The sequence below is a fragment of the Sturnira hondurensis genome, unplaced genomic scaffold (genome assembly GCF_014824575.4).
Source record: "Sturnira hondurensis isolate 20B ecotype Veracruz unplaced genomic scaffold, ASM1482457v3 Scaffold0013092, whole genome shotgun sequence".
Taxonomy (NCBI): Eukaryota; Metazoa; Chordata; class Mammalia; order Chiroptera; family Phyllostomidae; genus Sturnira; species Sturnira hondurensis.
In genome coordinates, this window is record NW_028085723.1 from 279,035 (window position 1) to 293,426 (window position 14,392).

A 14,392-nucleotide genomic window follows, 5' to 3' on the forward strand; every position below is an offset into this window, starting at 1 on the left:
AACTGACATCGTCCTTTCATCTTTTACCACTTGGAATTCTCCAGATTCTTGTGCTTGCCTCTTTTTAAGGAGAATAGAAGATGCCATTTTCCTCTTAACCAGTTTCTTTCCTTCACTTATCTGGGAAGGCAACAGGAAAACACAAACTATGGCTCTGCATTGCTCAGGCAGGAGAAATTTGGCTCTTTAGCTATCAACAAAGCTAACGAAGTAGTTTTCAGCAGCAAGGGACAAGAATTGGATCCTGTTGTTGAAACAGGATCCTTGATTCAAGGATCCTTGATTTCCCCTCCTTGATTTAAAGCTGCTCCTAGGGCAGTGTTTCTCAAGTTTCCTTTCTTTACAAGCTTCTGTCTAAGGTGGACAGGGCTGGAGAGTTCTTAGCTGTCTTAAAACCCGATGGTTCTCTCCAGTTACACTCCTGAACTCTATCACTCCATCCTTACCTGGAAGAAATTCCCACATGATCATTGCTTCCCTGTGAGACAGTTCAGGAACCAGGAGCTAAGGCTTCCAGGGATTGAGTTAAACACAAAGCTTTGGGGAATGTGGAGGGAGGAGGCAGGGTAATCGAAAAGAAAGCAGCTTCCTTTCTGAGGGAGGATCCCCCGACAGGCTTCTTCAGGAAAGTGCTGAGAAAGAGTCGGGGAGTGTCTGCCCTTAGATTCCTAGGTTTTTATTCCTTAGAAAGTTAAAACAAAATCAAGGGTAAATTCGAGTGGGGAAAGTTCTGAAAGCACAGACCCAGCTCGACTGACGACCAGGCAGAGGGCCCTCCAACTCCTCCTACAGGAGCTCCCTACAAGGAGGTGGAACCTGCCTGAGCACCTTCCAACGAATCACAAAGGTGCCTCGCGTTTCCTGGCAACCATGATGTGCAGCCGCGGGTGTAGTAGGAGAAAGCCAGAAGGTAGGAGCGTGAACTTCACTGGCCAATCGCTAAGCACTTCAGGGGGGGCGGTACCTTTGGAAATCGGAGGCGGGGATGTTTCCTTGGCAACCATCTAGGTCTGCTGGAGGTGGGGAGGGTAGAAATTAGGAGCAGATAAAGGAGGGAGCCAGGAGGCGTGGGGGTAGGCACGTTAGTGGGAGGGTAGTGGAATTCGAGCGGCAAGTGGGAGAAAGGTGTCCCAGAGTCTCGTAGAGCTACAGGAGGGCGAGGATCCATCTAGGTTCCCCAGGCGCGGCCGCAGTTGACCCCGAGGCCCGAGAGCTAAGAGGAGTTCGACACCGCCCCCGCTGGCACTGGGAAGCGTCGCTCCTCGCTGACCTTGTCTCGCCTGTCGTCTCGCCCTTGGCCACAGTTACTGACGGACGCAGAGCCCGGTAGAAGGACAGATAGGCCACTGGACAGATGGAGAACTAGGACAGAGACACACAAACTGCCCCAGCCTCTCCAGCCGGCTCCAGGTTACTTCGACCTCCCCCACCTCAACGCTGGGGCCATCCAGCCCAGGGTTAATGCCAACGAGTTTCCACCTCCAGCCACTCCTAGAGAGGCCGCAGCACTAGCCAACGGGGGGAACTGGCCGCGGACGGACACTTCCTGTGTTGGGGGAGGGGGTCGACTGCCGCAGCCCAGCCCGGGGCTGGGGGCCTGACGGCGGGGTCTCAGGTGGGAAGTGGTGTCTGGGGGGCGGCAGGGCAAGTCGTGAAGCCGCCCCATCTCCGAGGCTACAACGAGTGGGGGCCTGTGAGGGCCCCAAGGCAAGCTGGGACCTTGTGGGTGGGGGCGGGGAGGGGAGGGGCTCGGCCGGCAGGAGAGGCCCAGGGTCAAGACGTCCGGCCTTGGGGGCTGGGGCTAGGCAGCCGGGTCGCCTGGGCGACGCTGAGTGGGCCGGCGAGGGCCTGGGTCTCAGGGCACTCAGGACGGGTCGCAGGATCGTCCGCCATTGCTGCAGCCACCACTGCACTGGGAGTCAGCGGGGATGGAACAGGAGGCGTCGCAGTGGGGCCTCGAGCCGCGGGATATGCAAAATCTTGACGAAATGGGGCCCGAAGAGTCCCTCAAAGGTGAGGGAGGGAGTGTCCCTCCGAAGAGCGTGTCTGGGATCGGGAGATGGGGTGGTAGTCGTGGGAGCAAAAGAGAGCGGGGGACTTGGAGATCTTGGACTTGGAGGGGGTGGGGGCAGGAACTGAGTCTCTTGGGTTTGCTGAGGGGAAGGTGGGAATTTCAGCACCTGCTCAAGGGCCAGCGACCATGTTTGAGGAGGAGGGAGAGGTTTGTGGCAACTAATGGTGGGACCCAGTGACCTTCCAGGCTCCACACAATCTGGGTTTTCTGTAATTCTCTGATCCTGCAGGCAACATGCATGAGAATAATGAGGAAGAGGAAATTTCTCAGCAAGAAGGCACTGGGGACTATGAGGTCGAAGAGATTCCTTTTGGGCTTGAACCCCAGAGCCCTGGGTTTGAGCCACACAGCCCAGAGTTTGAGCCTGAAAGTCCAGATTTTGAGTCCCAAAGTTCTGGGTTAGTGCCCCCAAGCCCTGAATTTGCACCCAGAAGCCCTGAGTCAGATTCTCAGAGCCCTGAGTTTGAACCACAAAGCCCTAGGTATGAGCCTCAAAGTCCTGGGTATGAATCCCAGAGCCCAGGGTATGAACCCCAAAACCCTGAGTTCAAAACCCAAAGCCCTGAATTTGAAGCTCAGAATTCCAAATTCCAGGAAGGCACAGAGATGCTTCTCAATCCCGAGGAAAAGAATTCCTTGAGCATCCCCTTGGGAGTCCATCCCTTGGACTCCTTCACCCAGGGGTTTGGGGAGCAGCCCACAGGGGACCTTCCCCTAGGGCCACCTTTCGAGATGCCCACAGGGGCCCTGTTGGCTACACCCCAGTTTGAGATGCTCCAGAATCCCCTGGGCCTGACAGGGACTCTTCGAGGTCCAGGCCGAAGGGGTGGCCGGGCCAGGGGTGGGCAGGGCCCTCGGCCTAACATCTGTGGCATCTGCGGGAAGAGCTTCGGCCGGGGCTCCACCCTGATCCAGCACCAGCGCATCCATACCGGTGAAAAGCCCTATAAATGTGAGGTCTGTAGCAAGGCCTTCTCCCAGAGCTCTGACCTCATCAAACACCAGCGTACTCACACAGGGGAGCGGCCCTACAAGTGTCCCCGTTGTGGCAAGGCCTTCGCTGACAGCTCTTACCTGCTTCGCCACCAGCGCACTCACTCTGGTCAGAAGCCCTACAAGTGCCCACACTGTGGCAAGGCCTTCGGAGACAGCTCCTACCTCTTGCGGCACCAGCGCACTCACAGCCATGAGCGGCCCTACAGCTGCCCCGAGTGCGGCAAATGCTACAGCCAGAACTCATCCCTGCGTAGTCACCAGAGAGTGCACACTGGGCAGAGGCCCTTCAGCTGTGGCATCTGTGGCAAGAGCTTCTCCCAGCGATCGGCACTTATACCCCATGCCCGCAGCCATGCCCGCGAGAAGCCTTTCAAGTGCCCTGAGTGCGGCAAGCGCTTTGGTCAGAGCTCTGTGCTGGCCATCCATGCACGCACCCACCTGCCAGGCCGCACCTACAGCTGCCCAGATTGTGGCAAGACCTTCAATCGCTCTTCTACGCTGATTCAGCACCAGCGTTCTCACACAGGCGAGAGGCCCTATAGATGCGCTGTGTGTGGCAAGGGCTTCTGCCGGTCTTCAACGCTGCTGCAGCATCACCGAGTCCACAGTGGGGAGCGGCCCTACAAATGCGATGACTGTGGAAAAGCCTTCTCACAGAGCTCCGACCTCATCCGCCACCAGCGGACCCACGCTGCTGGCCGTCGCTGATCTGGGGCCCTGTCGGGCAGGCCTGTGGTGGTTGGAAAAGGTGGGGACAGGGAGCTAGACAAATCTTTAGAATAGTGGGAAAACTGGAGGAGAAAAGAGTTGAGGATTCTAGGAAGAGAGGGGCTAGGGTAGAGGAAGTTTCGTGCCCTGGAGACTTATGGGAAAAGGGTAATGAAAAGGGGTTGGAGGGAGGCCAAATAGGCAGCAGGAGGCTCTGGGAGAATCCAGAAGGAGGTCAACAGAGAGCTGGCCTCAGCAGTAGCCTGCCCCTTGGTGGATGTCTGCTTGGCAAAGTGCTAGAGGGGGGAGGGGGGAGGGGGAGGGCTTCTTAGAGTGGGTTAGCTTAGATCAGTAGCTACTGAGACCCTTGTTGAGTCAGGAAGGGGTTAGGGTAGGTGGGGTGAGGAGTAAAGCCCAGAGTGGGGCCTGGGCCTCAGTGCAAACCCAGCCTCCCTTGTCTTCCTCAGGCTTTTTGAGCCCCAGAATTTGAGTTCAATAAAAACCTTTATGTGCTAAAAGAAATCTGTCCTTAACATGTGTGCATTTGCAGTGTCCTGGGCAGTGGGAGACACCAGGTCATAACTACCAGCAGTCAGTGCAGCTATAGAGCTCTGCCTGGCAAGTGCTTTTATAGTCAGTGTTTCACCGTAACCTTATCACGGGCTCAGGAGACACAACTTGCCCATATCTGTTCAAGTTCATCTTCCATGCTTTGAATGCTTCAGATACAGGGGGTGCTTATTGTGGGTTTGAGAAAGCCCTTCAGCTTTGTTGGTATCCCTCCTCCCAAACATGAAGTGTCTGCCCTTGGGCCAGAAAGCAGACTCTGATTCTCATATCCAGGCATGGAGCCTGTGTACCTTTTCTCCCTGGTGTCTAGCACCCAGCTGTGCCTTTCTCCCTCCCCACAACCCAGCTGCAACTTCTTGCCACCATTCTGGGCAGACCCTGACCCTGACCCTGACCAGAACCACAAGTTCCAACTCCACCCATAGGGGTTCATTGTATTGGACCCAGTGCAAGAATTGGATGTCAGCTTTTAAGATCCTCTGACCAGAATGGCCTGATTTACTGATTTGCTACAGCTCTGCTTCCTTTTTTAGGACTCTTGGGCCTTTTGGTGGGAGTACTCCCTTACCACCCCACCTTTATCTTACTTTCATCTGAGCCTCAGCTCTCCTAACAGTTGGCTCCTCAGGAAAGAATGGGAAGTTGGTGTCATCAGTGATTCTGGGGGGTTCTGGGGTGTGGCCTGATAGTGTCCTGTGAAGGTTTGTTTATTCTATTTCACAGATAAGGAAAGTGGAGGTCACAGGGCTAAGTGACCTGCTCAAAGTCATTCCATGACTAAGAGGCAGATCAGACATTTAGACTTCATCTCTCTGGCTTCACCTGCCCCCGGGAGCTTCCCCTCAAGAGACCTTATAGTTGTAGCTCTATAAGAGCTTATGGGCCTCAGGATACTGACATTACCCCCAGCCCCATGTCCATCCTTGGGGCCTTATAACTTGTCAAGGGTAAATCACTTCTCTAAGCACATTTCTTCCTCTTTTTAAAAAGATTTTATTTTTAGAGAGAGGGGAAGGGAGGGAGGAAGAGGGAGAGAAACATTAATGTGTGGTTGCCTCTTGAGCACCCCACCCACCCCTACCGGGTACCTGGCCTGCAACCCAAGCATGTGCCCTGACTGGGAACCAAACTGGTCACCCTTTGGTTTGCAGGCTGGCAGTCAGTCCACTGAGCTACACCAGCCAGGGCTAAGCACATTTTTAAAAAAATAACATTTAAAAAATTTATTGATTAATTTTAGAGAGAGAGGAAGGGAGAGATAAAGAGAAGCACTGATCTATGCACTGATCTTGTTCCACTTGTCTATGCACTCATTGGTTGCTTCTTGTATGTGCCCTGATCAAACCTGCAACCTTGGAGTATCAGGATGACACTCTAACTGACTGAGCTACCATGCCAGGGCCTAAGTACATTTCAGTCTGGCCTCTCATGGTCTGCAAGCCTGGAAGAGGCCTTAAGAATCATGTATTCCATAGACTAAGGCTGTGTTTAGTGGTTTTCAAAGTTTCAATTATTTTTGGAAGTAGAACACTTTTAAGATTTAAGTCTTTTAAAGACCTTTGTAAACTTTATGCACATTTTTGTACAGATACTCTGCCACACAAAATTTTAAAATATTCCCACATTTAATATAGAGGGCCCAGCACAAATAATACCTTTTTTATTACAAAATCTTTTATTACAAAATCATAAGCATATGATCCTGCAACATAACAATATCACACTCAAGCACACCACATGACATTTTAGGTGGAAAGTTTACATTAAAACTCTGAGTCACTACACCCATATGATTACCCTACCACCCCCACTCAAGCAGGCCTTACTTCTGCGTTACCCTGTAGTTTGTATATGTAAGTGTATACACAAAACTGCATGTGGCTACCTGAAAGGATATCACATTTGTAGACTTCAACATTTATTTCAATTATACAATTTAATTTTCATATTTTAGAGTTGAATGTTTTTTCAGCCTCCAAAGATGTTCATAGGCCCTTGAGAGCTGGGGAGTCCTGGGCGCAGTGCCTGTGGTGCTTAACTGAGAGAGTAGCCTGTAGGCACAGAACATTAGTACGTAAAAGCTCATCAAACGAGGATGGTGACTCGGCTGCTCAGTCCCCACCCCTCTCTTCCGTGACAATTCTGAGGTACCTCTAGATGCCGGGCGGGGCAGACCAAACCCAGAAAGAGCATGTGTCTACTCTGAGATCACGGTGGAAGAACTACTAATGAAAGAGGGGAAGAACTCCTAACACGCGATGTCTTGATTTGTGGTGCAGGATGCTGCTTTTACCACATCGTCCTACTCACCTAAACAACCATTTCCATTCACCACCGATAGGCTCGGAACAGTGCTCAACAGTTTACAAGTGTTTTCTCGGTTAACCTCATACCAGCTCTGAGGTATACTCATACAGACAGTGGAGCAAGCATAGGCTTACAGTTGTGAGTACATGGAAAGGAGTTTATTTTGGTATTATTATTTATTATTTTCCGTAAGAACAACTGTAAACCTACTTTGGCCCCCACCCTCGCACAGTCATTATTCCTGTCTTACAGGTGAAGAAATGAGTCCCATAGAGGAGAAGTAACTGCCCCACAACACATAGCAGAGCCCGGATTCAAGACTCGGGCTGACTGGGTTTGACCACTTCACTAACAATACTAAGATGTTACCTACCTTTTCACTGCCTTTCTCCCATGAGGACAGTGTTTCCTAGAGGTTGCCTGACTTGTCATGGCAGATGTCATCACCCTGATGGCTTGTGTGGAATGTAGGATTGGGTGTTATGTTTTAAATTTCTCTCTCCATTTTAGTTTCTAACTGGACAAACACCAGTAGATATACTCCTTTAACAAAAGCTCTTTGGGGATCCTCAATAACTTTTAAGAGTGTAAAGGGACCCTGAGACCAAAACCACATTTGAACCTTTGTGCCAGCCCTGGTTAGGGGTCAGTGTTAAATGAGTGAGGCCTGAGTCCTACCTTCTAGAACTTTCTACTCTTGAGACAGGAACCCAGTCAGGGCTGTGTGCCCTAATGATGTATAAACAAAATGGCGATGGAATGGGTCATTTTGTCCAGGAATTGTGGGATTAAGAAAAGCTTCAAAGTGCTTTGAAATAGGGGGGTTCATGGGTAGAAAAGTGGTGGACCTTCAAGTGCTGTTAAGGGGAACAGCATGTACAAAGGCACACAGGTGGGACAGGACGTGTAGGCGTTCGAGGACAGGTGCTGGTAAGTGAGTTGGTCTATAGATTCCTGGGGGTGGTGGTGACATGTCTGCTCTGAACTGAGCCTCCCAGGTCTTCTGGGCTTTTTTTTTTAATTGTTCAATTACATTTGTCCCAATTCCACACTCTCACCCTGTGCTCTCCCATTTTGTGCTTTTTTTTGCTTCCAACCTGGATGCAAATATCCACCTTTTTTCCATCACGGAACACTACCTTCTTAGAGAGACTCTCTTGACCACCTGTATGAAAGGACTCTCTCCATTGCCCTGTAACCCCATTATCCTGCTTTATTTTCTTCACAGTCCTATTACTACCTGGAATCACATTTCTACATGTTTATTCTGTTTCCTCACTGGAGTGACACTTCTTGAGGGTAGGGACTTATCTGTCATGTTCATCACCATGCCTTCAGAGCAAAAAACAGAGTATGACACAAAGCACTCAGGAAATACTGCGTGAGTGAATACAACCTGACAGGCTTCACCAGACCTACAGACACTTTGCTGTACAGTTTAGTAGTTCTGTGACAGTCCTGTTAAAACTGACCTCAGGAGGGCAGTAGTGACTAGCCTCTTCAGTCCCTGCTACAGGAGGGGGCCACAAGGTTTAAAAAAAGTGTGGGGAGGGAGCAGTAGCAAGGAAGGGTCTACTCTCAGGTCCTAGTAAATTGTTAATGCTTCTCTAACATTTCCTCACTTTCTGTGTCTCTTTCCCTGCTTCTCTCTCTTTTTAATATCCTCACCCAACTGATATGTTCTTTTTTTACTGATTTTTAGAGAGTAAGGGAGGAAGAGGAAGGGAGAAATAATATCAGTGTAAAAGAGAAACATCAATCAATCATTTGTGTACCTAGGTATGTGCACTGACCAGGGATCCAGCCCACAAACTTTGGGTGCATGGGATGATTTTCCAGCCAGTTGAGGTACCTGGCCAGAGCTCTCCCTGCTTCTCTCTCTCTCTTTTTAGAATGTGTTTATTGATTTTAGAGAGAGGAAAAGAGAGGGTGGAGGGAGAGGAAGGGGGAGAGAGAAGAGAAGAGAAGAGAAGAGGAAGAGAAGAGAAAAAAGAAAAGAAAAGAGGAAAGAAAAATGAGAGCTACTATTTGATTCTCACTTAGTGAGAGGGTTGAGAATAAAATGTTCATTTCATTGAGCTAGGCTAGAATGCTGCACCAGCACAGAAACATCACAAAGTTGGACAGAATTTCATATTTATTGGGTAAATATACACAGGCAGTGTGCTTGGTACTGGGAACCAGGTGAATGGATATGAGCTCAGAGCCTCATGTGGAGGCCAGAGTGAGGGTGTGATGGAGCCCTGGCAGGGGCTGTGGATTGAGGGCGCAGGTGTCTGCAGAAGACTGAGCCCGCCTCGGGCCCATCCAAACTTGTTTCTCTCTCTTGTCACACACACGGCTCTCTCATTAACTGACTGAAATTGTGTCAACTACCTACTATGTGTCTAGCTCTGTGATATCATTAGGGATCCCAAGGTGTGATCCCTACCCATGGAGTTCACTGTTTAATTTGAAATATGAATATTAAGTAAATCATTTAACAATTAACAAATATTATCCCTGCTAATATAGGCAATTGCATAATAGTCTGCATGCATATATGGGACCCCAAATGAGTTGGGGTCAGGGGGCTGCCCTGAGAAAGTGATACATGAGCTGAGACCTGGCAACTGATGAGAGTTAGCCACCCCCCTTTTTAGGAAAAGGAGGGGGATGTTCTAGGCAGAGAGCTGTCTGGGTGAAGGCAGTGAGGGAGGAATACGCTTGGCGAGTGAGAAAGGCCTGTGAAACTGGAACTTAGAAGGAAGGTGGGAAGTTTCTACAGGAGCTGGAGAGGCAAAAGGGCCCAGTTTTGCATTGGCGAAGCATTAAGGATATTTTGCAGATTTTGTAGGGCACACTAAGGAATTTGATCTTTAGCTAAAGAGCAAGGGTTCTGCAGTAGCAATGAATGACATGTAGCAGATCTGCTCTCAGGCAGCAGAATGGAAAGCTGACTGGACTCCATGCGGGAGAGAGTGCAGGGCAAGTTCTGGGAGTTGGAGACCTCCGTGGACCTCCGTAGACCTCCGTGGACCTCCAAGGGCAGGTGGGTGTGAGGGCTGGGAGTGTCACTAGGTCCTGGGATGACAGTTTCTCCAAATTGAGATCAGACATTCTCTTCCAGGGGAGGAAACTAAGAGGGGCTGATAGAAGCCAGGAGCACCTAATCACCAGGCCTCACCTCGGTAGCCTTCCTGGCCTACCCTTCAGTAAATCTTCTCCATGATCCTGCAAAGCAGGAACGCAGGAATGAACTCCATGTTCAAGACAGAAAAACTGGAGCCTAGGGAGAGGTGGCGACTTGCCAGAGGACACAGAGTGACATGCAGGTAAAGGCAGATGGCTACCAGACATCCCCAGTCCAGTCCTGGGCCCCCTGCAGCATGTCTGGGCCTCAGTCTGTGCTGCCTTCATCCTGGTTCTTCTCCGTGAGGAGCAGGTCCAGGCCGCTCGGATCCACGGCCTCTTTCTCAGACTCCTGCTGTCCAGAGTCTTCTCCAGGGATTGCATTGGAGGCATCGATTGTAGCCTCCATCTTCTCCTTCAGGTTCCGTTTGAAGAAGCCGACCTGTAGGAAGACAAAAATTGAGTGAGCAGGAAGTCCATGGAGCATAGTTGCCCCTGGAAAAACATGAAAAACACTCTTTATGTTAAGAATTCATATGTGCCCCAGACACGTGGTGTCCACTCCAGGGATGGGGTGAAGGTATCTGCCACACCTGGTTCTTGGCAATATGTTGAAGAACTGTACATTTACTGGTTCAGTCTTTTTTTTTTTTAAGATTTTATTTATTTATTTATTTATTGAGGGGAAGGAGAGAGGGAGAGAAACATCAATGTATGGTTGCCTTTTGTGCGTCCCCTGCTGGTAGTTAGCCTGCAAGGAACCGGCCTGCAACCCAGGCATGTGCCCTGACTGGGAATCGAACCGTGATTGTGTGGTTTGCAGGCCCGCGCTCAATCCACTGAGCTATGCCAGCCAGGGCTGGTTCATTCTTTAGGCTCACCAAATCATCACTGAACACCCTGGCTGGTGTGGCTCAGTGGACTGAGAGCCAATCTGCAAACCCAAAAGTCACTGGTTTGATTCCCAGTCAGGGCACATGCCTGGGTTGCAGGCCAGATCAATGTATCTCTCATACACCTATGTTTGTCTCCCTCTATTTATCCCTCCCTTTCCCTCTCTCTAAAAGTAAATAAATAAAATCCTAGAAAAAAAAGAAAAAAAAACACCATGTACAATATTTTAGGTGGGTGACTTGACAATATCTAGTGATACTAATAGTGCTTAGTTAGTGTCATATGCTCTCTGTGGAAAGCTCAATATATATATAATTTGGCTCAGCAATTCCACATCTAGGAATTAATTTGAAACGATATGTGGAAAGTGTGCAAAGATGTGGGCAACAAGAGCCTTTTTTGTCATAGTGTTTGAAATAGATGTAAATTACAAACAACCTAAATGTTCACCAATAGAGAACGTGTTAAATGAAAGGCAGGCACCCAGAGCGCAGGAAACCACCCAGGTTACAGAGCTGGAAGGGGGTCTGACTGCGCTCGGGCGGAAGGACGCCCGAGGGGCGGGGGAGGGAACACAGGTTCCCAAGCCGTATGTACGGTGTAATCCATTTACATTTTCTACAAATGCACACATGCACTGATTTCTCTCTCTTATGCTCACATGTACATACATATGTTAACAACAAAACTATAACCTGGAAGAATAGAGACAAAAAAGTTGTTAATGACAACCTTCTGGGGTTACAATAGGAAGAAACTTCAATTTTTAGGTTCTCTTTTCTGGAATCTTTGAATATTTTTCATGGAATACCTGCCCTCCAGCTTTCTTCATCTAGCCCACTTCCACTCATCCTTCAAATCCCAACTCAAATGCCACCTCTCTTGGGAGGCCTTCCCGGACTCCCCACCCTAAGTTGGGCCCCTGTGTTACAGGCCCCAGAACACACAGGCTCCACAGAGGAGACTTCATCATGTTTGTTCCTGTCTCTCTCCCGCATTACACTGCGAGCTTTACAAAGGCAGGAGCCATGTTTGTGGGACACGCCTCTGTATCGAACAGCCTGGCTCTGGGTGTGTAGGAGAGCCCTTTCCCTCTTCCTGGGCACCCAGTCCTAGCCCTGCCAGTGCTTGGCGGAGTAATGGGGGAAGTCTTGCTTGCTCTTTGGGCCTCTGTAGCCTTATCTGTGGATGGAGGGAGCAGGCCGAAGCCCCTTTTAAGCCTTGATGTTCCCTGGTCTTGGCATTCTCCTTCCCAACTCCTGCCAACCCCTCTTCCCCAGCCTGCCCATTTCAGCAATGAACATTCCTTCCAGTCCGACCTTGTGGAGAACCAGGAAGATCAGCAGCAGCAACAACAGCCCTCCGATTCCGCTCAGCACGTAGAGGTACAGCATATCCTTCTCGTATACAACGTCAACCTTCGTGATGACCTGGGGGAGGATGAGAGGAGGGAAGTGCAGGGAAGAAGCCTTCCCCACCCCTAACATTTCTTGGGAATCTGGCCTCAATCTCTAGATCTTCACCTTTCCAGTCTGGGCTGTGCAGTGACACCGGCTGGTGCAGGCCCCCTCTCTCCAGCACACCTCTCACTGCAGCCCCCAAGAGCGAACTGGCAAATAGGTACCATCTGTTTATCTTAAACCCTTAGATGGCTTCCCTTCGTCCCAGGAGAAAATGCCAGAATCTCAGTTCAGCACACAGTCTTCCTGAATCTGGTTTCTGCTTACTGTTTTTCTTTTTTTTAGACTTTATTTATTTATCTTTAGGGGGGAAGGGAAGGAGAGAAGGAGAGAAATATCAATGTATGGTTGCTTCTCATGTGTCCCCTGCTGGGAACTGGCCTGTAACCCAGGCATGTGCCCTGACTGGGAATCGAACCATGATCCTTTGGTCCACAGGCCCATGCTCAATGCACTGAGCTACACCAGCCAGGGCTCTGCTTACCATTTTAGCTGCAATTTCCCTTCTCCTGCTTTGAGCCTTCTGCTCTTAAACCTGCCTCGCTCATTCTCTCAGCTCCGGGCCCTGTACTTGCTACTCTCTCTGCTTAGAGTGTCTCCCCATCGTGCTCTGCCGGTAGAGTGGGTAACTCTTTGGTGAGCTGCCATCAAAATGACCTTTACCTGATGCACCTTGGACATGGGACCTTGTGGTCTGCTTGCTCACCTTGTGGTGAATGCTTGCAGCTTCCATGAAAGCCTGTGCCAAGGCTGATGACTCTGGCTGTGGGGAAGTTCTCACTGTGCTAATCCCAAACCTCCTCCCGCACGGCTGCCCAGTTCTATCTCTGGCTCTTCCAGCTCTGCCCTGTGGTTCCTCGGATCTCTCTGCTGACCTCTGTTCCCGGATCTTCTGAGGAGATAAAAAGCTACCTGGGCCAGGGAGGCGTTGCTGCCATAGAGGTGGAAGTGCCTGCTGCTGTTGAAGGAGACGGAGAGCGAGCTGCAGAGGCTGTCCGTGGAGGAGGCCTGTGTGACAGCAGGGAGAAGGCATCAGGGCCAGAGCCCGAGGCTGCACCCACCGACTCCTGCCCCACCTCAACCCAGGGAGCAGAGGCAGAGGGAACAGGTCCGGGCGGGGAGCATCATGCCTATGAAGTTCTGCATTCAACAAGCCACTCCCGTTGCTGGAAGGAAAGTGTTCCTATAAAAGACCTATCAAAATTATGCACAGGCCCATGGAAACAGCCTTGCAAATTTCAAACAGATCATGGTTCTCTTTTACCTGCAACTGTGTAAACATCAGGGGTCTTTTCATCAAGGTAAAACAGGACACACAGGAAGACCACCTGGTGGGGGGCCCACCCTCTACCCAGACAAGGCTCCCACAACCACTTCCTGTCCATTGCCAGCAGGTGCTACCTTGATCTCCCCCACCAGCTCCACAGTCCCCATCACTTGGACGAGGATCTCCTTCTTGAAGAACACTGGGCAGCGAAACCGGGCTCCAGGCAAACAAGGCTGCTAGGAACAGGGAACAGCAGAGGGCTTGGAGGGGCTTGTCTTTCCACCTGTACTCAGCCCAGCCTCCATCTTAGCCCATAGGTCCATACCTCAGCCACACTGGGTGTCCTTTCCAGATTCTCATAGTGACAGTTGACAGGAGGCTCCTAGGAATGATGAGGCAGGATCTTCAGTTAGTTCAGAGCTGAGATAGGACGCTGGCCCCTTAAGGCCAGAACCTGGCATTCCTCTCCACCCCAAGATATGACCTTGACACCCCAGTTCTCTCCTCCTGGCCCTTGGTGGATTCAGACATCACTGAGTGTGACAGGGTCCATCCATCCTCAATTCCTTCCCAAGCACCCCTTTATGAGCTCACCCCCACAGGCCCAGGCATCCTTTCCTCCTCCGGGCAGCACTCACCATCTCCACATTCCACTTGTGAGTGATGGGCCCCTCATGGTGAGATGGTGGTACCTCAATCAAAGCCTCCAGGGTGGGCATGTTATGGTCATACTTGGACGGCTGAATCTTCACCTGGTTCAGAGGATAAAGAGCTGCTGAGCCCTGAATGCCAGCCATTCTAACTGCCACCCCAGATCCAATCCTCACTGGCTGGGGTGCAACGGCCCCCTTATTAGGCTCTGGGCAGTAACCCACCACACTGTGCCCTGTTCTCGATTACATGTGTGGGTTACATGCGCTTCTCTGCTTTCCTCACACACCCTGCAAGGTACTGCTCAAATATCATTCTGAAAGTTTGCCTCAAGAACAGGGCAGCTCCCCACTC

The 14,392-nt window shown here is 50.6% G+C and overlaps 2 protein-coding genes across 5 annotated transcripts in view; one reads left to right on the forward strand and one right to left on the reverse strand.

Moving 5' to 3' along the window:
• The first annotated feature begins 273 nt into the window (after positions 1–273).
• Positions 274–4,300, forward strand: ZNF768 (zinc finger protein 768). Its single transcript, XM_037061044.1, has 2 exons — positions 274–2,013; positions 2,304–4,300. Exons 1-2 carry the CDS (start codon positions 1,929–1,931, stop codon positions 3,776–3,778), a joined length of 1,560 nt encoding a protein of 519 aa, XP_036916939.1. The 5' UTR covers positions 274–1,928; the 3' UTR covers positions 3,779–4,300.
• A 4,474-nt stretch (positions 4,301–8,774) lies between these two features.
• ITGAL (integrin subunit alpha L) overlaps positions 8,775–14,392 on the reverse strand; it is a 44,560-nt gene continuing 38,942 nt past the window's right edge. For 2 of the 4 annotated variants that reach the window (XM_037061050.1, XM_037061047.1), the window contains exons 26-31: positions 14,026–14,139; positions 13,713–13,769; positions 13,522–13,623; positions 13,033–13,128; positions 11,980–12,090; positions 8,775–10,208 (exon numbers count right to left, since the gene is read on the reverse strand). In XM_037061050.1, the coding sequence (XP_036916945.1) occupies positions 10,035–10,208; positions 11,980–12,090; positions 13,033–13,128; positions 13,522–13,623; positions 13,713–13,769; positions 14,026–14,139 (654 nt within the window). In that variant the 3' untranslated portion in view covers positions 8,775–10,034. The remainder of the gene's footprint in view (positions 10,209–11,979; positions 12,091–13,032; positions 13,129–13,521; positions 13,624–13,712; positions 13,770–14,025; positions 14,140–14,392) is intronic. The other 2 variants (XM_037061051.1, XM_037061049.1) reach the window with 1 other exon arrangement.